The sequence below is a fragment of the Guillardia theta genome (assembly GCF_000315625.1).
Source record: "Guillardia theta CCMP2712 unplaced genomic scaffold GUITHscaffold_24, whole genome shotgun sequence".
NCBI lineage: Eukaryota > Cryptophyceae > Pyrenomonadales > Geminigeraceae > Guillardia > Guillardia theta.
Genome location: NW_005434650.1, coordinates 731,952 through 756,145, shown reverse-complemented (window position 1 = coordinate 756,145; position 24,194 = coordinate 731,952). Strand labels below are relative to the sequence as shown.

General features: G+C 52.2%; 8 protein-coding genes across 8 annotated transcripts in view; 3 read left to right on the top strand and 5 right to left on the bottom strand.

Moving 5' to 3' along the window:
* GUITHDRAFT_106470 (hypothetical protein) overlaps window positions 1-2,027 on the top strand; it is a gene marked incomplete at both ends in the record, with an annotated part of 3,314 nt that extends 1,287 nt beyond the window's left edge. The window contains 11 exons of the mRNA XM_005834845.1: window positions 65-192; window positions 239-290; window positions 358-597; window positions 642-759; window positions 805-899; window positions 945-1,028; window positions 1,076-1,198; window positions 1,250-1,393; window positions 1,441-1,662; window positions 1,720-1,799; window positions 1,925-2,027. Of these exons, the coding sequence (XP_005834902.1) occupies window positions 65-192; window positions 239-290; window positions 358-597; window positions 642-759; window positions 805-899; window positions 945-1,028; window positions 1,076-1,198; window positions 1,250-1,393; window positions 1,441-1,662; window positions 1,720-1,799; window positions 1,925-2,027 (1,389 nt within the window). The remainder of the gene's footprint in view (window positions 1-64; window positions 193-238; window positions 291-357; window positions 598-641; window positions 760-804; window positions 900-944; window positions 1,029-1,075; window positions 1,199-1,249; window positions 1,394-1,440; window positions 1,663-1,719; window positions 1,800-1,924) is intronic.
* Window positions 2,028-2,608: 581 nt separating this feature from the next.
* GUITHDRAFT_106469 (hypothetical protein) lies at window positions 2,609-3,688 on the top strand (the record flags this gene model as incomplete). Its single annotated transcript, XM_005834844.1, has 1 exon — window positions 2,609-3,688. One exon carries the CDS (start codon window positions 2,609-2,611, stop codon window positions 3,686-3,688), a length of 1,080 nt encoding a protein of 359 aa, XP_005834901.1.
* Window positions 3,689-3,932: 244 nt separating this feature from the next.
* Window positions 3,933-4,684, bottom strand: GUITHDRAFT_106468 (hypothetical protein; the record flags this gene model as incomplete). Its single annotated transcript, XM_005834843.1, has 3 exons — window positions 3,933-4,016; window positions 4,112-4,389; window positions 4,438-4,684. The coding sequence occupies 3 exons, from the start codon at window positions 4,682-4,684 to the stop codon at window positions 3,933-3,935; spliced, it is 609 nt and encodes a 202-aa protein (XP_005834900.1).
* A 245-nt stretch (window positions 4,685-4,929) lies between these two features.
* On the bottom strand, window positions 4,930-6,044 carry GUITHDRAFT_106467 (hypothetical protein; the record flags this gene model as incomplete). The annotated part of the gene is made up of 6 exons (XM_005834842.1): window positions 4,930-4,977; window positions 5,030-5,203; window positions 5,247-5,385; window positions 5,433-5,530; window positions 5,591-5,794; window positions 5,847-6,044. 6 exons carry the CDS (start codon window positions 6,042-6,044, stop codon window positions 4,930-4,932), a joined length of 861 nt encoding a protein of 286 aa, XP_005834899.1.
* Window positions 6,045-6,804: 760 nt separating this feature from the next.
* GUITHDRAFT_137279 (hypothetical protein) lies at window positions 6,805-13,183 on the bottom strand (the record flags this gene model as incomplete). The annotated part of the gene is made up of 34 exons (XM_005834841.1): window positions 6,805-6,897; window positions 6,919-6,961; window positions 7,101-7,169; window positions 7,228-7,292; window positions 7,335-7,481; window positions 7,894-7,948; window positions 7,993-8,040; window positions 8,073-8,120; window positions 8,194-8,254; window positions 8,289-8,358; window positions 8,404-8,483; window positions 8,535-8,656; window positions 8,679-8,731; window positions 8,780-8,925; window positions 9,017-9,091; window positions 9,138-9,221; window positions 9,244-9,321; window positions 9,372-9,450; window positions 9,570-9,678; window positions 9,834-9,915; window positions 10,151-10,286; window positions 10,613-10,690; window positions 10,792-10,880; window positions 11,016-11,086; window positions 11,132-11,264; window positions 11,466-11,711; window positions 11,759-11,860; window positions 12,005-12,053; window positions 12,251-12,394; window positions 12,555-12,676; window positions 12,728-12,770; window positions 12,823-12,892; window positions 12,938-13,034; window positions 13,066-13,183. The coding sequence occupies 34 exons, from the start codon at window positions 13,181-13,183 to the stop codon at window positions 6,805-6,807; spliced, it is 3,105 nt and encodes a 1,034-aa protein (XP_005834898.1).
* Window positions 13,184-13,707: 524 nt separating this feature from the next.
* Window positions 13,708-14,379, top strand: GUITHDRAFT_137278 (hypothetical protein; the record flags this gene model as incomplete). The annotated part of the gene is made up of 1 exon (XM_005834840.1): window positions 13,708-14,379. One exon carries the CDS (start codon window positions 13,708-13,710, stop codon window positions 14,377-14,379), a length of 672 nt encoding a protein of 223 aa, XP_005834897.1.
* Window positions 14,380-14,517: 138 nt separating this feature from the next.
* Window positions 14,518-17,703, bottom strand: GUITHDRAFT_106462 (hypothetical protein; the record flags this gene model as incomplete). Its single annotated transcript, XM_005834839.1, has 7 exons — window positions 14,518-14,689; window positions 14,731-14,879; window positions 14,925-15,168; window positions 15,222-15,622; window positions 15,692-15,739; window positions 15,790-15,883; window positions 15,935-17,703. The coding sequence occupies 7 exons, from the start codon at window positions 17,701-17,703 to the stop codon at window positions 14,518-14,520; spliced, it is 2,877 nt and encodes a 958-aa protein (XP_005834896.1).
* Window positions 17,704-18,504: 801 nt separating this feature from the next.
* GUITHDRAFT_137276 (hypothetical protein) lies at window positions 18,505-19,989 on the bottom strand (the record flags this gene model as incomplete). The annotated part of the gene is given in 4 exon segments (XM_005834838.1): window positions 18,505-19,518; window positions 19,693-19,728; window positions 19,761-19,825; window positions 19,845-19,989. The coding sequence occupies 4 exon segments, from the start codon at window positions 19,987-19,989 to the stop codon at window positions 18,505-18,507; spliced, it is 1,260 nt and encodes a 419-aa protein (XP_005834895.1).
* Between the last annotated feature and the right edge of the window lie 4,205 nt (window positions 19,990-24,194).

The window sequence follows — 24,194 nt, the reverse complement described above, 5'->3', positions numbered from 1 at the left end:
CCTCCTCCTCCTCCTCCTCCCCCTCCTCCTCGTGTACCAGAACAAGCTCTCACGAGGGTGCCAGGTGAATCTGAACACTCCGCAAGTCACCAGCCACCCCAAGTTTGAAGATGTCGAGCGGAGAGATCTGACGCATCTGAAAGCTTATGCGATCGATAGCGAAGGCATCAAAGATCCCGACGATGCTCTCTCGTGCGCGATCGCTCCTACTGCAGATGCTGTGGTGATATGCGAGCAGGCTGGATGCGGATGGAAAAGTTTGGGTTCACATTGCAGATGTCGCAAGTATTGTGAGCGCAGGTAGACCTCCTTGTATATCGGTTTCTTGTTCCGTGTTGTTCTGAATGTCCTATGAAGATAGCGAATTGGATCGATTCGCAAGGGCTCGTGGGTCAAGCTGCTACCTCCCTCAAGGTTAGACTGATCTTGATCCTTGCTATGCCTGAACCTGCCATGTCAGAAACTGTGAACATGCTCCCTGAGACGGCGATTCAGACCATAGCGTTGGGCAACGAGAAGACTTCTTGCGCCTTCTCTGTTGGCTTCCGTGTGGACGAGGATGGGCAGGTGGAGGATGTGGAGATCTGCAAGAGTTTGGTGAGAGCAGGCGACCGCGTTGTTGGGGTGACCCCTGGGTTCAGGTTTCAGTAACGAGAGTGTCCTATGATGATGCGTGCGATTACATTCAAGACGAAAGCACTGACTTGGGGAAGCTCGACGTCATTGCGCAGATCTTTGCCGACAGGAGGCGCAAGAACGGTGAGGCTCTGAGGTTCAACGACTGAAGGTGACGGGACATGTCAGGCGCCATCACCTTCCAGTTCCCTGAGGCAGACGTGAAGGTCTCAGACGGCAAGATCTCTGTCGAGCCGGTAGAATACTATGAGAGTAAGGACATGGTCAGTAGCACGGCGACGATCGGGAGGTGCTGACTTGTGTCTCAGGTCATGGAGTTCATGCTCATGGCTGGAGAGGCGGTGGGAAAGTTTGCTATTGATAATCAAATCCCGTTCCTGTTCTCATCGCAGGTTTCCCTGCTCCTCCTCCTCTCCTGTGTTTAAACGATGCTGTCCAGCTGCCTCCAACGGAACCAAACACTCCGAACAAGAAGATGACGCTGACAAAGCCCAAGGCTTTCAAGCCTCCGACCACGCTCTCGGATATGTTCGAGCTTCGCAAACGCCTTCTCAGGACTAAGGTCTCCCCCCCCCCCATACTCCCTCTTGTCGTGCTTACTCGCGACTCCCAGCTCGGCGAGCCAGGCTATCACTTCAGCCTCGGCATGCCCCTCTACTGTCAGATCACATCGCCATTGAGACGTTACGGGGACCTTGTGCTTCACCAGCAGCTGCATGCCTACCTTGCAGGGCAGAAGCTCTTCACCATCGAACAGGTAGGCGAGACGAGGGAGGAGGAGAAGAGCCTGATCTCCTTGCCCAGCTGCATCAGCGAGTGAGTGAGACGGAGAATCGGTCGATGAACATGAAGAAGGCCGAGCGATTCTCGAGGCAGTTTTACACCTTGTTGTGGCTCAAGCAGGAGGCAGAGTGGACAGGAGAAGCCATCTGCCTAAGCCAGCGACAACAGAAGCCTGCGGCACCCAAGATTGCCGTCGGGCTGATAGAAGACCTCGCGATCCTGTGCAGTGTGAAGCTCAAAAAGGTGAAGCTCCTGATCGACTCTCTCGACCCTTCTGCGACTGAGCTCATGGGATGATAGGCGGTGAAGAAGGATCAATCCTTTCCTATCAAACTCGCGCAGGTTCGACTGGTCGACATGCGGGCAGACTTCGTTCACAAGTCAGCTCTCCTTCTTTCTCTGCTTTATCATCCCCTCCTCACACCTCTCCTTCCCTGCTTTGCCTCCTCCTCTTCATCCATCCATCCTTATCTCCGCTCTCCCCTCCTCTAACTTTGTCTTCCAGCGTGGACCTCAAGGATATCCTTGAGACCGAGGAGCTGACGGTGTACAAGGAGGGTATGAAATCTCGTCGCAACGTTGGAACAAGAATGAACTTGAACCCTTGAACTGTCGTGAGATGATATCAGTCTTTCAATAAAGAAATTCTCCTTGCAATCTCAGAAAGTCACTGCAATTGACTTCGCTTCGATGCGGCAGCCTGACGGTGCAAGTACTCTTGGCCCGTGATTGCCCGGGCCCGGCCGCCCGGCCGCCCGGCCGCCCGGCCCGGGGAAAGCTGCCGGGGAAGACTCACTGAGATGTGTCTGCCGGCTTTCGCGACTTATCGGTCAAGCGACTGTAGCGAAATTGAATGTGAAGGCAAGCAAGGGGAGAAGAGAAGAGAAGAGAAGAGAAGAGAAGAGAAGAGAAGAGAAGAGAAGAGAAGAGAAGAGAAGAGAAGAGAAGAGAAGAGAAGAGAAGAGAAGAGAAGAGAAGAGAAGAGAAGAGAAGAGAAGGAGAGGAGAGGAGAGAGAAGTATAGGAGAGAGGAGGAGAGGAGAGAGGAGGAGAGGAGAGAGGAGGAGAGGAGAGAGGAGGAGAGGAGGAGAGGAGGAGAGGGAGGGACTAGGTGTGAAGCAGCCGTTTCAACATCGAGACACGAGGGACCCGCCAGAGAATCAAGGGTGTTGGCGAAGAGGATAAGAGTCATGGACGGTCTGGTGGCATGGACGCGAAATCTATCGTCAGGAGCAGAGAAGGTGATGCAGTTGGGAGTGAATGCGTTTCGTTTTCACAGCGGAGCCTGTGATGTGATTATTGTACGGCATCAAGACAAGCTCGTCTCTACGTCATGGCACTGCAAAGTAGCTAACGGGCTAGTGGGAAGTGGCATCGAAACGAAAGTTCAGCTCAAGGTTGGAAACATCTTCACAGATGTGATCATGAAGGTTGGAGACGACTGCAAGTGCTACTTCGAAGATCATGCAGAAGTTTTCCACCCGCCAGCTGACCAGCTGCAAGCACTACCACTGAAGCAGGGATGCAACCTATCGGAGCTGGTGGTGCTCCAGAGGGATAAGGGCACGGGAGACTGGAAAGAGGTCGCCAGCGTCCCCCTCGGGATCTTCCTCTGGGACCGTGAGGACAAGATCGTCATAGCGGATGTGGAGGGAACGGTGATCAAGGGGGACATATGGACCAAGAGCGCTGACTTGGTCTTGCTAACGACCAACAAGCATACGAGAGGAGCAGGAGGCCTTGAGACGGTGCGAGACGGTGTGGGTCCACTCCTCTCCTACCTCGACCGCGCGGGATACCGCGTCCTCTTCCTCACAGCGGCTCCCATCACCCGCGCTGATCGGGTCCGAGAGACCATCAACTGGATCAGGGAGGCGGAGGTGGAGCAGTGGGGGAGGGGGGCTCACTTGCCAGCGTCTCCCATCATAACGACCCAGGAGAGGATGGGAACGGTGCTCCTTCAGAAGCTCTCGGACAGGACGTTTGCCCCTTTCATGTCCTTGGGGAAGGACGCTGGAGGGAATCATCAGAGCTCGTTCAAGACCATGTCGCTCGCTGAGCTTGCACAAGTCTTCCAGGGCTCTTCGGAGGGAGAGGAGGCGACTAGCACGTTTGTCGGGGGATTCTGTGAGAAGGTAGAGGATGCGGTGGCGTATGAGAACGCAGGGATCTGCAAGGAGAAAATCTTTGTGCTGGACAGAGCAGGCAGGGTGAAATGTCACAGTCCGGAGCTCACGGAGTACTTGTGGACTTCGTACGTTGAGATGTGAGAGCTTCTGTCTTGCATGCTCTTTCCTTCTCTCTCAAGTAGTTGACCGTCCTTACAGGTACCCCCAGCTCTCAGAGATCTTTCCCAAGGTCAACAGGAGTCGAAACGCAACCCGAAAGAACGAACAGATCTTGTAGAGAAGAGAGGAGGCAGGAATAATGTCGTTCCATTGAACTTTTGGTTCACTTAAATGTTCATTTTGGTTCACTTAAATGTTCATTTTGGTTCACTTAAATGTTCAGACGTCAAAAATTCTCCTCATCGTTGAGCAGACGATTCGATCTGTCGTTGAGCTCCTTAGCAATACAACAGATCTCCGTGATTTGCTCCTGCACGGGAGGTCAGTGAGATCAGCAGGATGTGGGAGGGTGAAGAGGAAGGAGAGGGAGCTGAGGGAGGGTCAGCCTGCCTTGATCATGTCGACCGTCCGCTCCTCTCCTGACGTGTTCTCCAGTGCAGTGAAGGCTTGAAGCACCCTGGCATCGCACTGATTGGCAAGGAAGAGAAGTTTTCTTCCTTGCGAGGCCGTCAGTATTCCAGCTTCCCCCATCATGTTGACGAGGTCGAAGAAGTTCCCTCCCTTCTGCATCTCTGAACAGATAGTCCTCAGGACGCTCTTGAAATGTTCAGCCTGGGAGGTCCCTGACGTTTTCAGCACCACGGAGTCTGAGATGTCTTCGACGAGCATCGGGCGGTCTCGAGCTGTGCGGGCACGAGTCAGCCATCAGTCTGACGCACTTCATGTCTTACTTGAGTCTGCCTCCTCCAACCCCGCAGCCTCGGGCGGACTCGAAGGCTCTGCGACCTTGACGTCTGAAGCTTCAACCTCGGGTCTTACCGCGGGGACGCCGAGAGGAGGAGGAAGGTAGACTTGTGCCTCCCGAACTTTCGATTCGATCTTCTCGTCAGCTTTGCAGTCGATCAGGAAGGCGTCGCTGCTGGCTCGATTCTTGGCATCCACCCCGAAGCACACGACAAGATATCTCCGTGCGAGCATGACAGCCGAGTGTCCCGCGCGATTTCTCGGTAAGTATCCTTCACTTGTAACTTCTCCCAAGTTCCTTTAAAAGAGTCAGACTGCTGGTATTCAAGTAAACAGGGGAGAAATCTTGCCACTGAGCTGGAGATTTCGAAATCCAGTTCCTTTCTGAATAGGAGGGCAGACTAGAGATAGCTGAAAAGAAAGTGGACAACAAATTCAGCAGCGAACAAGGCAAGAAAGCCGCAAGAAAGAGAATCCTTCTAACCTTTCGCCATCTTTTCTCTGTCCTGCCGCTGCCTGAGGAAGTCCTGAACGATATCAGCAGTTACCGGCGGAATCAGAATGTCTACAATTTCTCACCTGTCTGGTGCTGAACTTGTTGCCGTTGACATCCTTTGCTGTTCGAACTCTCGCAAGAAGAGTCGGGCTCGACACAGCAGAGTAATTGTGAGTAGATGGGAAGAGACTCAACAACGAAGAACATTTCTTGTTCTTTTCTGATTTTCCGCCAAACAACAAGATGTTGCCTTGAGCCTTCCAGCAAGTCACTCATCAGATTCTCCATGCAAGGCACTACCATTAGACCAGCCGTCACTGGACTTATGCTATGGAAGGCAACCGAGAAATTGGCAAGAAGGTCACCATGAAAGGAAATCTTGCTCCATCGCACTGCTGTCGGGTGAACTTCCAAGACATAGCCATCGGATAAAATCTCCCTGGGGATCAAAGATAAGTCGAGAAATATGATGAGAGGAGATCAGACCGAGTATCAGACTTCATCCCGCCGATGATAATCACTTCTCTCCCGTTGGCTCCACTTTCTAGGCTACAGCTCGAGTGGGCATATCTGGAGCAGGGACCCTAGAACAGCTGTGTGAAGAACAAACCCATGAAGGAAGATTGAGAGGCGAAGTTAGTTACCTCTCCGTAGACCTTCGGCTCATGGCAGCTGAAGGATGTTGTGTCGCACTGAAACAGCATCGAGGAATGATGCTTGCTAGTGATCTCGTCGCAGATCCCCCCGAAGACCACCACCTTCTCATTGCCGATGTCTGAAGTGGAGTGAAAGGCTCTATCAACCATGATCCCTCCTATTGTGCGGGATAGACCAGCAAAGCGAACAGGCTGAAGGAGAACAATTCAGCACGAACTCGTGAGAGGTTTCAACTTCACCCACCTGCCAGTGCCATCGATCGGTGATGTCGTTAGGGACAGTAAGGAAGTATGCCTTGTCCTTGACAACTGCTCCACTCGCATCCAGCCCTCCAAAGAGGAGTAGCTTCCTTGTCTTGGGAAAGAAGCTGATCGAGTGTCCTTGTCGTGCAGAGGGCTGCTCACCGGCAGCTTTAATCTGGTTCCAAGAGAAAGTCTCCATGTTCAAAGCCCAGCAGCAGCTCAGCGGTTTCAAGCCGGTCCATCCTCCATGTACAATCACCCAACGGTCATCCACTGCGCAGGCTGCATGAGAGGATCGTGCGCATGGCTTGTGGGCGGCGCTCCTTTCAAGCACCGGGATGGGCGTGCAGGAAACCTTCATTGAATTTTCAAATTTTGGTCGATGATTCGATTGCTATCGAAGTTCTTCATCCGCTCAAACACATCCTTCTCATCAGTGGCTCCTCTCCTCTACCCTTGACTCCATTTTCTCTCCCTCCTTCTCCTCCTCATCGTCGTCGTTCTACTTCCCGTCGCCATTCTTCCACCATTCCAATGCCGCCGCCATGACTCTTTTATTGTAACAAACTTATGTCCCTAGCAAGTGTCCTAGCAACACCTAGACCAACAACCTAGGCTTTTCCTATCAATCAGGTGGTAGCAAACTCCTAGGAAATGGTTGTAGGATATTCGTTACATTGCAACGGATATCAAACGTGAAGAGACGTCCCATGGCGCCGCTGGTGATCAGTGAGCGGCGGAAGGAGGAGGGAAGGAGAGCCGCCTTGATGGCAGCTGCTGCCATCTTCCTCGCTCTTGCTTGCGTGCTCTGTCTTACTCTGCTTGCATCCGGAGATTCTGAGGTACAGGAAAAGGTCCGTTGTCCTCTTTCACTTGACATGATTGTACCAGATCGCTGCGGGGCTGGGAAGACGGAGACGCGTCTCGCTTCTGAGCGGAGAGAATCTTGAGACAATAGGTCAGACAATGCAAGAGTCGCTGTGAAAGACATGCTGACGCTCGTATGCGTAGTTGAGAACATGTCCAAGAAAGTCAAGACGCTTCAACGTGACCTGGAGAACGAGGAGGCTGACCTTGCTACTCATGAGCATAGAAAGATCAAGATCTCCTTGAGCCCTAGAGGAGACCAAGGTCCTCCTGGTCCTCAGGGAGAAATCGGCTTCCAAGGACCCACGGGTCCCGTTGGCCTTCCAGGTGAAGAATCCATTTCAAGAATGCAAACTTCAATGGTTTTACTGTCAATGTGCAGGCGAACCTGGACCAAGAGGATTGCCGGGAGACATCGGGCCTCAAGGACCGCGAGGAAGGAAGGGAGCGAAGGGACCTGAAGGAGAAGTTGGAATCGCAGGATTGGTACAGAGATGCTTCGACGCTGAGTCAACCTTTCTCCCGGTTTCTTGACTTTCTCCGCAGGAGGGACCCCCAGGACCCCCTGGACCTCAGGGACCTGCAGGAGACAAGGGGCTGCCGGGGTAAGCAGCTGTCTTACTCCCCTTCTGCTCCTCATGTTTGTCTCAGTGGTCGCGGACCCCCTGGTGCCCCTGGTGCCCCCGGAACGAACGGAGCCAACGGAGCCAACGGTCCCCCAGGCTTTGCAGGCGCTACAGGACCCAAAGGCCCACAAGGGCCCCAAGGGCTGCAGGGCAAGCCTGGTCCGCAGGGAGACGCGGGAGTCGCAGGACCACCGGTAGGAGCAAGAGGGGGGGAGGGGGGTTACATGTCAGTGACCACCTGGCAGGGAGACCAGGGAAAGCCCGGCCGGCAGGGAGCTCAGGTACTGAGACAGGCGACTGCTTGCCGGTTGACTGACTCGTCTGCTCCAGGGAGACTCTGGAAGTCCAGGACGCCCGGGCATCGACGCCTAAGAAGATTTGTAGTGGTCGTTTCCACGTGTGGAGGTCTCGGAGGGTCAGGCAGTGGAAGAGTTTTGGTTTGCATATTACAACATATCGAGCTTCGGCTTCCATCACACGTCTCAACAACTCAAGTACGAGGCCTCAGGCAGAAACTCCCACCTGCATCCATATCAACCAACAGCACTTGCTCACTTGCCGATACTGATTCCCGTAGAACCCCGCCGCAACGATCCCTTGCACGCCATGGCTGCAAACAAGTTCAGAGCCTCTCCTCCTCCCCTCCTCTCTCACCTCCCGAATCGTGGCCCCACGATGGCATAATCGCCATGACGGTGCTGCCTGCACTGAACCGTCAGAGAGGGTCGGGTGACCTGTGGGCGTTCCAGTGGTTGGTCTCGAAGAGGCTATCGGTGAGAACACTGCAAGAAGCTTGACTGAGCGGAGAAGCGGAGAGGAGGAGAGGAGGAGGAAGAGGAGAGGAGAGAAATTCACTGGGCGGCTCTGTGGAAGGAAGGGAGATCTTGTCCCATCACGAGCACGAACAAGCCTTCGCCTGCTCCAGTTGTTTCAGCGACAAGGAGGCTGACTGCATGCTGAACCCCATGGTCCGAGCGTCGTCAAGCCATGGCCTCCTCCTGAGAAGTTGCAGGAGCCCAGCTGAGGGGAGGTGAGAGAGCAGACGGTTGAGCGCGGACGCAGCACCTGGAAGGCCAAAGAGCCGGAAGACTTGGAGATGTTCACCGGCACAAGCGCTTCAAGTTCCCTGCTCAACAGGTTCTGACCTGGTGCACTCCTGCTCACTGCACGTGACAGGAGGGAGGGAAGGGACTGACCTGGGCTGCCGAGGACGATGAGGTTGAAGTCCTTTGCCGAAGGATGAGTCCGAAGCTGTTGAAATTCGATGTCGCTCATCATCTGCATGCTGGTGGAAGCACCCAAGACAGGGTGAGACGCGCTAGAAACGATTCGATCCTCACATCCCAGCTCCCGACTCAAACCAGTTCTGTGAGAGCATCTGGCAAACCTCGAACTGCATCCCTGCATCAGAGGAGAACAAATTTTGTCTCCTCCGGTTGACCTGCACGTCCCTCTCACTTGCTGACGCGCCACCAGAGAAGATGCAAGCGAGAGGACGCTTGAAGATGTTCCTCATCGGCCCGAGGCTCTCTCGAGGCCTCTGCCCTCGCTCTGAGCAGCATGAGCAACTATCGCCTTGCTCTTGAGCTGCTAAACATGTTGAGCGAACGCCGACAAGGCAGGAGGTGTTGGGGGTTGCGAGTTCCGAGACAGGTAAGAAGGAAGCAAGTTGAATTACCTGAATAGCATGCAAACCATCGCGAAGGGTTGGAGCGATCAGCTGAGGAATCTCTGCAGTAGGAGAGGGCAGCAGCTACAGCAAGAGTTAGACGAGGCATTCCTTTCCTCTCGCTCGCCACCTTGTGTGCTGAAAACTGTACCATCAATGTTGATCCTCGTCCGTGAGCCGATGGGATCAACTTGAAACGACTTGAGGAAAGAACCTGCAGCATGCAAGGGAAGAACCTTTCAACCGGCGAAGGTTGTTGGTGGTGATGTCAATCGTCTCTGCTGTCTTAGTGACGGTGATGGAGATTGCTTGACCTGGGAGTTTTCCTCACCATCCAGAGCTCAGCAGAGTGCCAAGTCATCACCGATCGTCAGAGCTTGCAGGGGGAAAACTCCAGAGATTGAGCGGCAGGTTGACAGGTCGTAGCAAGTCATTCTCTCCGTCTGTCAGGAAAGAAAGACGTCATGAGAAGCACTTGAGTACACTTTGTCCTTCCGTTGTCTGGTTGTCTTTTCCCTGTCTCGGAAACGTCAAAAGTTTTCACACATCAAGGGTGACTGACCTTTCTTACACATAAGCTCCAGAAGTCCCTCCTGCAATCAGTGAGCTTGACAGAGCATGTCATTCTCTTCCCATCACATCTCAGAGTCGTCGAGGACTCCTCCATCCATCTGCAAGAACATCAGTTCCTATGCTCTCTATCACTCCCTTCTCATTCCAGCTTCTCTCCCACACCCCGGCCACAATAATCTCATAGCCCCTCCCCTTCTTTTCTCTTCCATTCTCTCCTCTCCTCTTCCTTCCCTTCTCCTCCTGCTCCCCTCACCTCAGACTTTGTGTCCCACCACCAGTGAGGCTTGCCAGGTAGTTCACGAAGCTTGCAAAAAGACTCTTTCGACTTTGACTTTCTGACAACTCTGTCAGATTCTTCCCCTCTCTCGCTCCCTCCTCCTCCTCCTTCCTCTTCTCCCTCTCCTCCTCCTCTTGTACTTGGCTCTGTATCCACAGACGATTCGAGCTACTCGGCGTGTGAGATGGGGGGAGATAACCTCATCGCTCCCTCCTGCTCGTGCCAAGAAGGGGATCCCAGCAACGTTCCCTGCTGCGAGTTCATCCTCTAGTCCCCTCCGAGAGGAGGCGAACCGGCAAGAAGCTCGACCTGATACTGAGCTGACGAGAGGGAGAGGATGCGATCTAAGTTCGGGTCTGCGATGGGGAAGGAAGCGAAGGTCCCCTCTCTCCCGCTGGAGCCGAGGGAAGGCATTCCCGCCAATGGCGCCTTCAGGGTTGTACGAATGAGAGGAGGGAGGAGGAGGATGACGAGGAGGAGGATGACGAGGAGGAGGATGACGAGGAGGAGGAGGAGGAGGAGGAAGAAGAAGAACAAGAGGAGGAGGAGGAGGAGGATGACGAGGAGGAGGAGGAGGAGGAAGAAGAAGAAGAACAAGAGGAGGAGGAGGAGGAGGATGACGAGGAGGAGGAGGAGGAGGAGGAAGAAGAAGAAGAACAAGAGGAGGAGGAGGAGGAGGAGGAGGAGGAGGAAGGAAAGAAGGCAATGAGGAAGTGGAGAAGGGGATGGGAAAGGAAGGGAAGGAGGACGCGTACCAGGCCGATGGCCCTCGAGGGGTTTTGAGCCGCAAGCATGAGAGCTCCATAACCCCCGTTGGAGTGACCCGTGAAGATCTGAGACGCTCGATCAGAAGAGAAGAGGAAGAATAGGAAGGAGGAAGAGGAGACAAGTTTTCAGGAGGGGGAAAGAGCATAGAGGACGGCAGCCCCATTACCACACGGGAGGACGATGCTTTGAAAGTTTTGTTCGACATTGAGCTGTAGATCACGAGGGCTCGTAAAGCTCCTTCCGCGTTCCAGTGTCCTGCTCCCATTCCGTTGACGGAGAGAAAACAAATGAGGGTGAAGAACGGGAGAGGAGGAAGAGATGTGAGAGTAAGGAAGTAGCATTATGGCGCAGGGGATCAAGGACGCAGGAGGAAGGGGAGAGAGTTTGGACCTGGTCCTTGCCAGAAGAACGAGTGGGTGCTCCTCCCATGAGGAGCCAGCACCCACAAGGACTCCTTCGACCTTGCTCGCCTTCATCTCCCTTGCCTCCTCTCGCAGTCAGCTCACCTGTACGCGTCTGCTTGCCGCTGAGCTGTGACGTCCATGCCGTGCATGGAGAGGAGGACAGGGCAGCCGTCATCCTCGCTTACTTCCGTGTCATCCTTCTTTGTGGAGGCGACACATGGAGATTTCGGAAACCCTTCGAAAGAATCAAATTAATGATGAAAGGGAATCAGGATAGACAGCGAAGGATAGGAAGGTAGAAAGGGTGGCAAGAGAAAGTTAGGTCAGCAAGGATACGTGGGTAGAGAGGATCGGTCAGAGAGGAGGGCTAGGAGAAAGTTAGGTAGGAGAGGATGAGAGCAGACGAGTGTACTTGCTGCCGCTTGCTGGGGTGAACCATCAAAGTCGATGAAGGTGAAGATAAAACTCTCATCGCGAGCCCGACATCGTAGGCGCAAGGAGGTATCCGTCCATCCCTCCCGCCCCCCCGAGTGCTCGATGCGGAGATTAACCTGGAGAGGACAAGCTGCCTGTGGGACGGAGGAGACGTTGGTGGGATGCAGGGCCAAGGGAGCAAACAAGACGGATCGCTGATTGGGAGCAAGGGAGACTGTCTGCTCCGATTGAGAGGCAGCGATCAAATCTGCAGGCTATCAAACATTCTCCTCCCTCCTACCAGGAATCTCCTACCTGTAGCAAGCACGCGCATCCTTACATCCCTCAACCATCCTTGACCCACGTTGGCAACACGCACGTGAACCATATCGGTGAACAGAGCGTTGCCCACCACATCTGCGAACAGGTAGCAACCAGGTCAAGGGCTGGACGGAGATGGAACAGCAAGGCAGCAGAGACTACGAGGGCAAGAACAGCAGAGGAAGCATGTAGGCTCCATGAGACAAGGAGGACCGAAGACGAGGACGATTAGTCTCGCACCAGGAAGGTCGTAAGCTGGGGGCCCTTGAGACCATTTCCCATGGCCAACCTGACAGAAATGATCATGACCTGCTTTCTCTCATCGCTCTACTCATCCTCCTTGCTCCTTGCTCCTCCTCCTTCGCTACTCTTCCTCGCTCCTCGCTCCTCCTCGCTCCTCCTCCTCCTCCTCCTCCTCCTCGCTCCTCCTCCTCCTCCTCCTCCTCCTCCTCCTCCTCCTCCTCCTCCTCCTCCTCCTCTCTTCACCCGCCAGTCTCCAGGCAGAAGTTTGATCACTTCAAGCTTCCCATGAGGCTCACCACAGGGAGAGGATCGGAACTGGAACGAAGCAGAGGCTGTTGTGGACTTCACTTTCACGAACAACTTGTGCGATCCTTTGGACAAGTAGAGCTGCGATGAGAGTGAGAGAGATGTATTGATCAGACCACAACACACAAGAGCTCCATGAGGTAGATCGGAGATCTTTCGCAACCCTACATCCTTCCCTGCAGCACTCTGCCCAGCACAAGCTCGACATCAGGCAATGAACATGAACGCGCGCAAACTTTACCAGCGATGCTCCATCGACATAAGCACTCCACACTGTCCCAACCACCTGCAGTATCAAGCATGTATCGTGCTGCACATTCATCTCGCCGATGGCCCAGCCGAAGAAGGGATTTCTTCCTAGCCCTGCCATGTATGAGGGTGCAAGCGGGCGGTAGCACAAGGAGAGAAGCTTACCCTGATACTGGATGTTCAAGACGCCACTAGAGTCTGCCATATGCTGCATGGTGATATCATTATTCAGACTCAGACCATGCTTACGCCTCGCCTACCTGCTGCCACGACACATACCCTCCAGGAACATACTCGCTGATGTACTTGCTCTTGTTGCGCGATGGGAGCCTGATCATCATCACTGGCGAGCAAGAGGAGGAAGTCATCTCCTACCTGTCACTTGCGCCATCACCCCACAGTGCTGGGCAGAAGACATCCACCGCCTGCTCGTGCTCGCCCATGGGGAAAGGACCGAGCCAGTCCCATTGTCCTGTCCTCCCGTCAGACTGCTGAGGACTCACTGGCATGAACGAAGCTCTCACGAGACGTACTCGTCCCTTCTGCCTCCTTCGACGCCCATGAAGCTCCCACCAAGCTCGCCATCAGGAGCGCCATCAGCACTCCCTGCGCCATGGCCATCCCTGAGACGAGATCGCTGTCGCAGATCAGGTCGCAGATCAGGTCGCAGATCCGGTTGAGTGAGTTTGTGGTTAACCATCATCTGCGGATTACGCGTTCATTCAGTAGCTATCCCTCTTCCCCCCTCTGACCAGCAACTCTTCTACGTGGCCATGCGGCGAGCAGCAAGTTGATAGGTGCGAGCATGGAGTGGGAGGGGGGAGAGGACGAACAAGGCTGACAAGGAGGAAGAGAAGACGAAAGAGGCGATGCTGAAGTGTAGAGGAAGAGAGTGCGGGTACGGGTAGAAGCAGGGAAGTGAAACGCCAGTGAAGGCTTCGCACAGCAATCAGTGACTGTTGTTCGATTCCTTACTTCTCTTACAGATTCTCGCCTTATTCGAGTCTTGTTGCACACTTGTTTTGATCTAGTCGAATATTTGTTTTCAGCCGCCACCAGCTTAGTAACGAAGAGACGTCATCATAGAGAAGATGTTGAGGGACAACTCAAATATTCCCCTTCTGGGAGAGTCCAGCCTTGCAGCCATGCATGAAAGGAATGTCAGAACAGCCATTGCCCACGCTGGTGTGGGATTTTGTCTCATTTTGCCAACATTTTTGGTTCGCCATATCGTTCCGGACCCTTTGGATGCCAAGAACGCTGATGACAACTACTTCAATTTCTCCTTTCCTATTGCTATCTTGCACCTTGCCAGCATAGTTGGAGCTGCTGCTGCCACTTTTGTCATCGTGATTGGTGTGCACTTTCTGTCCAGAGACCTTCCCCTCCTGAACTTCTCCTCATGGTTGTGGCTGGGAACTTGCCTCGTCCTCATCATCGGCGGGTTTGTTGAGATGATCGCATTGCTTGAGCTAGGACGGGAACCAAGACTGAGGCGTCAGCTCATGGTCTGGCGCGACCACATCCTTCTCCACGGCTTTCCTATCCCCGAGGGTCTTGCCGTCATCTTCATGGGACTTTCGATTATGTTCGAGCTGCGGCGACGAGCGGCGGAGGATCAAATAGCAAGCGAGCTCGGCTCTGTCTTTCCCATGTGGATGGGACTGATCGCCGTCTTGGTAGGACTGACCTACCTCATCACCAGCTTTCTCCCCTCCCTCACCCACGAGTTTGTCCTGGCAAAGTTCGCCTACTCCATCTGGGGACTTTTCGCAGGAGCCCTGTTGCTCCGCCATCATCAGAGCAAGAAGAATTGAACGACATGAAGGAGCGAGGGCAAGAGAGGGCTTGGAAAGCTTGCTCGAGGAATGTAGGAAGAGAAAGAAAAAGAGGAGGGAGGGAGGGAGGGAGGGATTGGAGGAGGAAGAGGAGGGAAGAAAAGATCGACCTTAGATTTATGTGAAGATATCGATTGAACAAGTAAATATCACGCATACGGAATGTACAGACAACATGGTTATGGACATGACGAGCTCATACAAGAGCTTCGGGGAGAAGACGCTCCAGACGAACAAGTGATTCCTGAACATCGTTGAAACGAGGCAGACGCAGGACAGGCAGAGAATCCTTTTCACCAGTCAGTGAAGGAGGCACCAGACTCAAATTACCTCATCGATGAGTGGAGAGAAGCTGCTAGCAGGACAGCACAAGACATCCTCCTCCTCGAGCCGAACAGCTGGGCTACGATGGCCAGCGTCGCGAACCACATGAGGAGGGGCCCAGTGAAGGTGATCATCGCTGTGAAGATACCGCAGATCTGCAAACTCTCGTGAGGAGGAGGAGAAGGAACTTGACCACTCACAGTCTGATTGTACTCCGAGAGCCCGGTGAACGCCTTGCTCACGTCGATGGTTGCGATGCTGTTGCTGTTCCCAAGTGCGAAGTAGCCGCATCTCCCCATCCACTCCAACATCACCAGCAAGGCGATGGGTGCAGGCACAGGCGTCGCCTGCTCCTCTTGACGCATGTACATCCTACAGACATTGCTGGCTGCATAAAATTGCAGACAGATCGCAGCCAGAAGCGGATAATTCTGCAAGTGGTGCCTGGAGGAAGAGACGTCAGTTCCAGCACCATCAGTTGTGATGTGGGACAGTACAGCGGGACGACGAAGATCGCAAGCCCGAAAAGCATCTTGGTGGACCATCTCAAGAGCGGGCTGTGCGCAACGCCCTCTTTCCTCCCAGAATTGCGATACAGCTCGTACGTCGCGCTCATGCAAGCGAGCAAGCTTGCGAGAAAGATCGCTCGAGCAGTGAGAATCTCTTGGGTAGAGAAGTAGGAAGAAAGAAACCATGCAAAGATGAATGTCGGAGTGGCGATAAGTTGGACCATAGAAATCAATCCCGTGCTCTGCTGCCGACTACTTCTGACGGCATGAACGTGGCAGGATACAACAAACACAAGAGACAAGCCTCCCAGTACGACGAGCAGCATCTTTTGATCCGGCTTCAGTAGCCACTTGGCCAGATCCGCTTTCCCATAATTCTTCACACCAGTCTGCAAATATAACAATCATTTCAGTTTCTTTCATCATCCGTGACAATCGAACGAAACTTTTTACATCACCTGATTCCATGAGCCTGCGATCCTGAGCACAACCAGCAGCACCACAGCCTGATGGTAATTCTTGTTCAGACGAAACACTACTTCACTTACATACTCACCCCAACAAGCGACCTCATCTGATCAAACCCTTGCTTCATGCGCGCATTCACTTTCATTGTTCTTCTCGCCATTGACAGGAAGAGTGTGCTTGTCCTGCAGATCAAAGCGGTTAGAGCATCTAGCAATGGAGCTTCATTGTCTTACAAGAAATAGAATGTCACATGCTCCTCCTCAATCATGGAACTCGAGAATAAAGTGAACAAATGCAGAGCAGACCCAAAGACTGCGACTACAGTTTCGAGCCCCAGCGTCTCATCAAGCGGCCCGACGGCGTTTGGAAAATTCTTGGAGCTTGTCAAGGTGCTCTTGTACCAGAGAATCCGCACCCCTCGCAACAAATGACTAGAAAAGGTTCGGAAAGAGGAGTAGAAAACAGAAGCACAGACTGTCATCATAAAATACGAGACTCCGACGATAATCTTCTTCTCTAGGGTTGCAGCGCATACCCCTGAAGGTTTTGATCTGTCGTTGTAAAAGAGAGAGCAGAAGGATGGATGAAGGAGCAAGCCTGCAATGGAAGAGATAGCCCCGATGATCACATGTCGACTGATCGTTCCCCAGATGATGTTCTGAGGTCCATGGATCTCTTTCGCTGACTGGTGCGATTGAAAATCCTCACTGATATGCACATGTATGAAGACATTCAAAGAGTTGATAGAAGCAGCCAACAACACAAAGAGGGCAAGCGTGATGCCTGCCATGTCATACTTTCCACCCTGTTCTTGCTCAAGCCTTTCACATACTTTTTGAAGATAATCAAAGTAAACTTGCTCTGTCTTAATCAGACAAGCTTCTGTTGGATCTTTCTCTTCTACATGTGCTGGTTCACCATCTTGAATGAATGCTGTGCGAAGCTGAGAGACCTTCATTGTCTCCTTGCTAGCCTGCTTCATTGCATTTAAGCAGTCATCTTTCAAAGAGCGTGCCTGGTTGTATAGGTCCGTGAGACTCTTTGTCTGCGAACGATTCCCTCCACTTAATCTAAACAATTGCTCAGCATTCCTCTCCAAAGACGAAAGATAATCAGGAACATTCATGTGATCCAACACTGTGGGGATGATCTTTCCAATGTTGTTCATTGGAACTTCCACGTTCAGAAGGGAAGCAAGCGTCGGAGCCATGTCGACTTGCCAAACCACGGGAAATTGAAGGGCTTCAGCATCGTCTCCAGAAGCTTCTTGTCGACCATCATGCTGATCATGCCTCGACGTGAAGAAAATGGCGGTAGCGTCTGTTTCTGGATCACTTGCCCCTCCATGATTTCCGCCACTGTTCATTCCATGGTCGCTGCAAACAACCAGGATGGTAGGCTTTGAACCAGGCTGAGAGTTTCTGTTGCTGAGGTCTATCTTCTCCCACATGTCCTTCACCAGCTCATCCATCTCCAGCTGCTTTGATCGCATCGTTTCACTGTCTGTCCCACCCAAATGCCCGGCATGGTCTAGCCCGAGATAGTGCAAAATCATGAGGTCCCAATCATTGTTGTCCAATTCAGGCATGACGTGCCTTGTCACGTTATCATCAACTATCTTGGTGTCGAGCACGAAGAAGGCGGTAGTTCCGTCACTGCGGAGGAAGGTGGAAGGGAACAACCTGAGCCAAGTCTCGTCACCGAACATGAGGATCTGCGATCCTGATCTCGATGCCCGAGTGATGACGTTATCTTCACTCAGCTCGGGAGAGTTGAGATTCGCTGCTACGTCCAGGAAGCTCGGGATTGCACCTGTAATGATTGACTTGATCCTAGGCAAGGTGACAGTCGGCGGGTGTGCTTTCGTGGAGTACGCGATAGCGGCGCCGTGTCTGATCTGCTCTCTGAGGAACTTAAAGTTGGAGGTGTTGGAATAGATGAACTCCGATCGCATCGCGTCAATGATCATGAGCACAACTCGATCCCTCCTCCGTCGCTCCATCCCGTGTCGTGGCTCTGCCCCTCGCTTATGGTGGAATGCCATTGAGGTCGAAGGTAGATTTCTAGGAGGAAAGAAGGAGCTGAAGAAAAGTGCCATGCCAACGGCGACGGTACAGAGAGACAGGAGGTACACGAGCACCAGGGAGTAGAATGAAGATCGATCCATCATGTGGGATTTTGGAGTGACGCTATTCCCTTGTTACATGTGGCATGAGCAGGGATAAAGTAGCAAGAAGTGTGTATGTGTGTCTGTGTCTGTGTCTGTGCAGACCGAGGAAGAAGGGGGAATCAATGTGAGCAAGGGAAATGGGCGAAAACAACTGATTCACGGAGGCGAATGGGACAAGTGAGATCCTGAGAGGTTGATGGACAGCAAAGGAGGGAGGAGAACGGATGTATCCAGGTTGCAGGTTGAGAGAAGGATCAGGAGTGACATGTCGATCGTTCACCGAGGATGAACCAACATGGCGTTGGGGGAGGAGGAGGGAGGAGGGAGCGAGAAGGAAAGTGAAGTTTACACACTGTGGGGGTACTTTTCATGGGAAGAAGTAGGGGTACGATTGCAAGGTCGCAGGGTTTTTAGAAGGGGAGGAAGGAAAGGTAGGTAGGGAGGGAGAGAGGGAGAGAGAGAGACAGGGAAGGGGAAGGGAAGGGAGGGAGACAGGGAAGGGGGAGGGCAGGGAGGGAGCTGAGGAGCAGGAGGAACTAGGTCGGTTCATTATCAAAACAAGCTAGGCCGAGCTATTGTTACACGGAATGTTGCTTCGACATCGCACGAGTTTACTGAGAAATCCAGATGGGTCTAGTTGAGAAATTCGCTGGATGAAGTTTGGTCGAGAAGGTTTTGCGCTTGCTCACATGAAGATTCTGATTCTGAAGGTTTGGCAACTTTCACATCCTTCATAGCACTCGGGTTCGCATATGCATTGCCCAGGGCTGCATGCTGGCGGGCGGCGACGTCCTTGGAGCGCACGCTCTCATCTACTGACTCATACCCCTCCGGAATTTTCTCATCCAAGGCAACATCGAAGAGATTCAGAGGAATTTCACCGTACTGAGTGAAAAATCCCTCCAGGATTGGAGTGAAGACCGTTCCGCGATCCATAGCAGGATAAGGCATGATGTGCACTCGAGGAGGAGCATCCGCCGCTTCTCCTGCCTTTGAGTTGTATGCAAGATGGACTGGACCATCAAACCTCGTCTGCAGCTCCTGGCTCATGCTTGCGCGATCGAGAAATTCTGTGCCGAAGTTGTCGTCCATGTACGGCACCTGCTCAGGCATCGGGAGCTGGAGCCCTTCAATCCACTGCTGGAAGCACCTGCGGACTTCCTCCTCTGTCCCTGCATTCATCCCAAGGAGGACATAGTAAGCTTCCGAGGACAGAATCTTGCATGCCTCCCGCAGCGCTCGTCGCTCCTGCGCTCCAGCCACTTTGACTAGGCCCTCCACATCTCCGAGAGGAGCTGTGGCGTCTGCATGTTTCTGATAAAATTCCCTCATTGACTCGTCCCATTTTTCGAGCACCGACATGGAATCTGTAAGCTGACGCTGACGCTCAAGCGTTTTCTTGTACTCTTCGCTGTTCCTGTCGATTCCTTCATACCATTTCTGTTTTGATTCGCGTTTTATCGCGTGCATACTGATGTGCCTGCCTCTTTCAACTTCTTCATGATGACGAAGGAATAAAGGTTTCGAAATAGCATTTCCGCTGAAGCATGGAAACCACACATTGAATGCCATTAAACTGTCTGCGAGGCAAACAAACATCGCAACACGAATCACCATGAGTTTCATTTCTGTCTCACTGGTCCTCTCCTGCAGAAACCAACACACAAGATTCGAGAGGTTTCAGCAAGGAAGGGCTGCTTGTGTCTTCCTTCAGCCCGTCTCTTCTTCCTCCTCTTCTCCCCCGCCTGCAAGAATGCGGCCCCTGAAATGAAACTTCAAATGACCCGCCTCAGAACCGCGCAGGAAGGCCGGGCCCGCTACCGTAGTACCCGGTGACCCGGCCGCCAGCTCAGCAGGCTGCCCAGGTACCGTAGTCGCATACAACTCACGGTCACAGCCTGAGAGGGCTGGAATCGGGGTCCGGCACCGTCGGTGCCAGGCCCGGGGCCGCTAACTGTGGGCCGCGCACTGACAGTTAGCAGACAGGCAGAGCCTCGGAGCCTCAGTGTGCGGCCGTTGCCAAGTTGAGTGCGGCGGGGCAGCCACCCGGTGATTAGTAGCGGCGGCGCCTGGCCGTAGTGCGGGCCTGCGGCCCAGCGGCCCGGCCCGGCCGACCATGGCATGCCGTTACTACCGTTCAACGGTTATGAAACTCTCACTTGGCAGCGCGGCTGTTCAGATCCTACCGGGCCGATTAAGAACCAAGCGGTGGTACTTCCTTCTCAATGATTGAAATAGTCCTATTCTAATTTCATATTTAAAGAGTAAGTTTGCAAATATTCAAATTATTTGGGTTATTATAATGAAATGATGGACTGTAATTTATTCGGAGCCAGGTTGCGCGACCTGTGGAATGCAAGGGATGCGAAGGTGAAGGGACAGGACAGCAGGCTAGGTGGGAGCAGCTGGAGAAACTGCAGGTGATCAAATTGATTGCAGAAGCTTGTCGTCATGACATCTTTCTCTCTTGATGTCCCTTTGAACTTGCTTGACATCTTTTCTTTGACAGTAAAGTTTTTCGCTCTTCGAATGGCGGGTCCAATCAATCCCTGATCCTCTTTCAAGATCCGATAGCAAGATGCCGACATGGCACCCAGTTCCTGCATACTCTATGCTATGCAGAGAGTATAAGGAAAAGCACAATTCTCGTGACTGTAGTTGGAATGTCATCACCACAGTATGGGATGCTCGCGGCATCAAAGCCATTGCTGGGAATGGAACGAACAATATGTTGATCCAAGTAAGCCATCTCGGCATTCGAGAGGATTCCAAAGTCATGGAAAAGTGTATAAATGAAATTCCAAACAGAACCTTCAAGAGGGAGTATACTGGACAGCCAGAAGATTTCTTTGCTTCCTGCCTGATGATATCGGTCTATCATACCACTTTGCTCGGACCAAAATTCATCGGAGAAGTTCGGTTAGGAATCTTGGACATTTTTCTCAGTGAAGGTCACATGCTTCCAATGCAATGGTTTCCTCTAGTTGATCCTAACTCCGATCTCCCGGCCGAGCCAATGGGTTTTCTGAAGCTGAATTGCATCATCAACAACATTGATGAGCCAGGGCAAGTTCAAAGTCGAGCTCCAGATGACGTTGCAGACTGGGAACTTAATTTTCATGACATTCTGCAAATTCCTCGGTTGAATCTGAGAAAGTGTGCTTCCCACCAATACAACTTCAAGCTCCTTGTCTACCAGGGGTTTGATCTCGGGACCGGATCAGAACGGACAGCAGATCCAGTCTTTAGAGTCATCAGTGGCTGCGGTGCAATCTCATCAGACCCTTTCCCGAATTCGCTCCGACCGAAATGGAATACGATGCTGCAGTTACCTTTCTATGAACCCTCGTATTGCGACCTGATCATTTGTGAAGTGTGGGATGCCAATGTGTCCAGACTGTCACATATTGTCTTCAGCTGGAAAGACATTGTCATCCGCCAGGAGTACTATAAAGAGCCAAGATGGATCGACATGTACGAGAGAAGGAATGATCCTTTCCGTACAGGAATTGGTCTCTTCGGCGGGCAAAGCATTGACAATATGATGGAAAGTGCGGGCGTGCCCAGACTTCCTGGAGATTTTGAAGAACAATCTGTTTATTGCGGTAGAGTTCTACTGGCAGCAGAAATCGAAGAGAGAAGTGAAAAGAAGGAGCCCTCTCCAGGCGTCATCGCTCTCAAGCCCAAGGATTGTGCAATCATGTGGTCGGATGCTATGCAAAAGATGTTCTTTCGATTCCATTGCTTTTTCGGTCAAGCTTTCGTGACTTCCGGAATGCAGAGCGAGATTGTTGTTGAGTTTCAAGTAGGGAGAAAAAGCGTTTTCATCAAACCTAAACCGCTCTCAGACAATGGCCTCTTTGAATTTTTTGAAGCTGTGGAGCTTGAATATGATTTGCCTTTCGACAATGCCAGAGATAATCCTTCAGATCCATCTGGAAAAGTTTGGGACCCAGAGCTCTTTGTTGAAAGACTACCAGATCTGTGGATCAAAGTCTACCGCATGAGCTTCTTACAGTTCGACAAAGCATTGATAGGCATGTGGAAGGGCAGTATTAAGACTGCACTTGGAGGTGGCGACTCAGAGTATTTCAAAGAGAACGTATACATCGGCATGGACAGAGAAGACAACGGCACAGGTGGAAAGTACGAAGGTCTGGCATCAATCATTCTACCCCCAGAGTTCCCTGCTCCAGAACCTTCAAAGCGTGCTCCATGGGGAAAGGAAGATGACCCCAAAACTCAGAACATTCTCAATCCATACACAGGCTATCAGTATGTCGGACTGAAACGTGATGCTATCTGCGCGCTATCTCCAGATGATCCCGCTGGCTTCTTGGGTTTCAGCGTCAAGCTATGGTTTGCATCTCGAGAGAAATGTGCTAATGGACCCCCCAAAGGACCTCCAATTCTCAGCCCCTGGGCCAGCTGGAACATTCACCCAATCCCAGCTCCGTGGTCCGAATATTTGAATTGGTATAGACACTTCAATGTGAAAGCTCATATCTACCAAGCGAAGGAGCTCGTGGCAAAGAATGACATCGGTATTGCAAATTCCTTTGTCGAAGTCAAGTATCTTTTGAATCCGCCGAAAAAAACCCACACTGCATATTTGACGAACAATCCTACTTTTGACACTACACTTCTTTTGGATGATTTGAGGTTGTTTGTACTCCCTCAGAATGTTGATTGGGGAGCAGAAGAATACTGTGTTGATCCGGAAGACTACGTGGAAGTTGAAAAGAATAAGGCGATGCTCAAGCTGTCTCCCAAGATTGAACTGAGTGTGCTTGAGGAAAATGGGGAACAAGCCAGTTTGCTTGGAAGAGTCTTTATATCTCCATCAGACCTCTTCGGAAGGAAGTCAAATCCTGTCTACATCCCTCTCTCTCGCGGAAATCCAGATGTCGTCGAGGGTCACATCCTGACTTCGTTTCAAATCATCGAGGTGAATGAAATGCTGATGAAAGAGCCTCCTCGTCCTCTGGTGCCCGACAAGTCGCCGGTTGATCCAGAAGATGCAGAAACATGGACCAGCAAGGCGCCAGTTCGACCTGTTCCAATGATTGATTGCAAGATCCAGATTCAAGTCCTCGGGTTAAGAGACCTTACTTCTCCCTACCCCTTCCATCCTATATTTGCGCCTCAGGTTGAAATTTGCTGTGATGATCCTTCAACTGCACAGACCACCAAATCTACTTCACGTCCGAGTGGTACCAACGCGAACTTCATGGAATGTGTTGAAATCAATGTTGGCCTGCCCGAGGAGAAGCGTTATGCCCCCTACCTCGACTTTTACATCTATGATCACTCCACTCTTGGGCTTCCTTTTCAGATCCCATGGAATGAAAAGCCACCAATTGTCGCTTACGGCAGTATTCCGACCGAAGACTTCTATCCATCCGATGAGGGTGAAGAGGTGTCTGACGACGACGACGATGAAGATGAAGACGAGGAGGCAAAGGAGAAAAAGAGACAAAAGGAAAGAAGAAAGAAATTCTTTGAAATGCTACAATCTTTGAAAAAGGAGGGAGTCATCTCAGCGAAACAAAGCAAAAATTTGGAAGCTCTGTTTGCAAAGAGAGATGAAGCAGTTGTCCGAGCATTCGATCAATACATCGACGCTCGGGATGAAGACAAGTTTGTGGAAAGAGTGACTTCGTTTCTTGATGCAGGCAACAAAGTCAAACAGAGTAAACCAAAGCCTGAGGCTGCTGCCTCCAAACAAAAAGTGACTGAGAGTGAGGAGAAGGTGGAGGAAGAGGGGGACCAGGAAGGAAAGCCGGCCTTGGAGGATGAAGTCAAGGATGTATCCGAGGAGCCACCTCAGGGTGCAATGCCGCTGGAACTAGCCGACGCTCCTGATGATGCGGACGATGAAATGGGAGACCCGAACATGGAGGAGATGGATGAGCCTGAACCAGTTCAAGAAGGCGAAGGCATCGAAGGAGAGGATGACGAGCTCCCAGATAGACAAGAGAAGGTCGACACTCCCGATGGAAAGCCAAACGCAGAGTGGATGCTCTTCAGAATGCATCCCCTCTATGATTGCCCCATCGAAGATGCGACGGTTGAAAAGTATGGAAAGAAGGGGGCCTGGAAGAATCGCCTGACGGAAATCTTCGATGAGCTCCCCTTGTATCGAGGTCCGATCAAGAATGTGAAATTAGCCAAGTATGAGATTGTCGGTTTCCTCAAGTGTAAGGTGAAGCTTTTCAAACTGGAAGATCAGGCGCAAGCTGAGGCCCGCGGCGAAGAACCAAGATACCTTGACATGGTGGAGCTCAAGAACGGAAGAGAGGTTCCGTACGAGGTGCCCGATG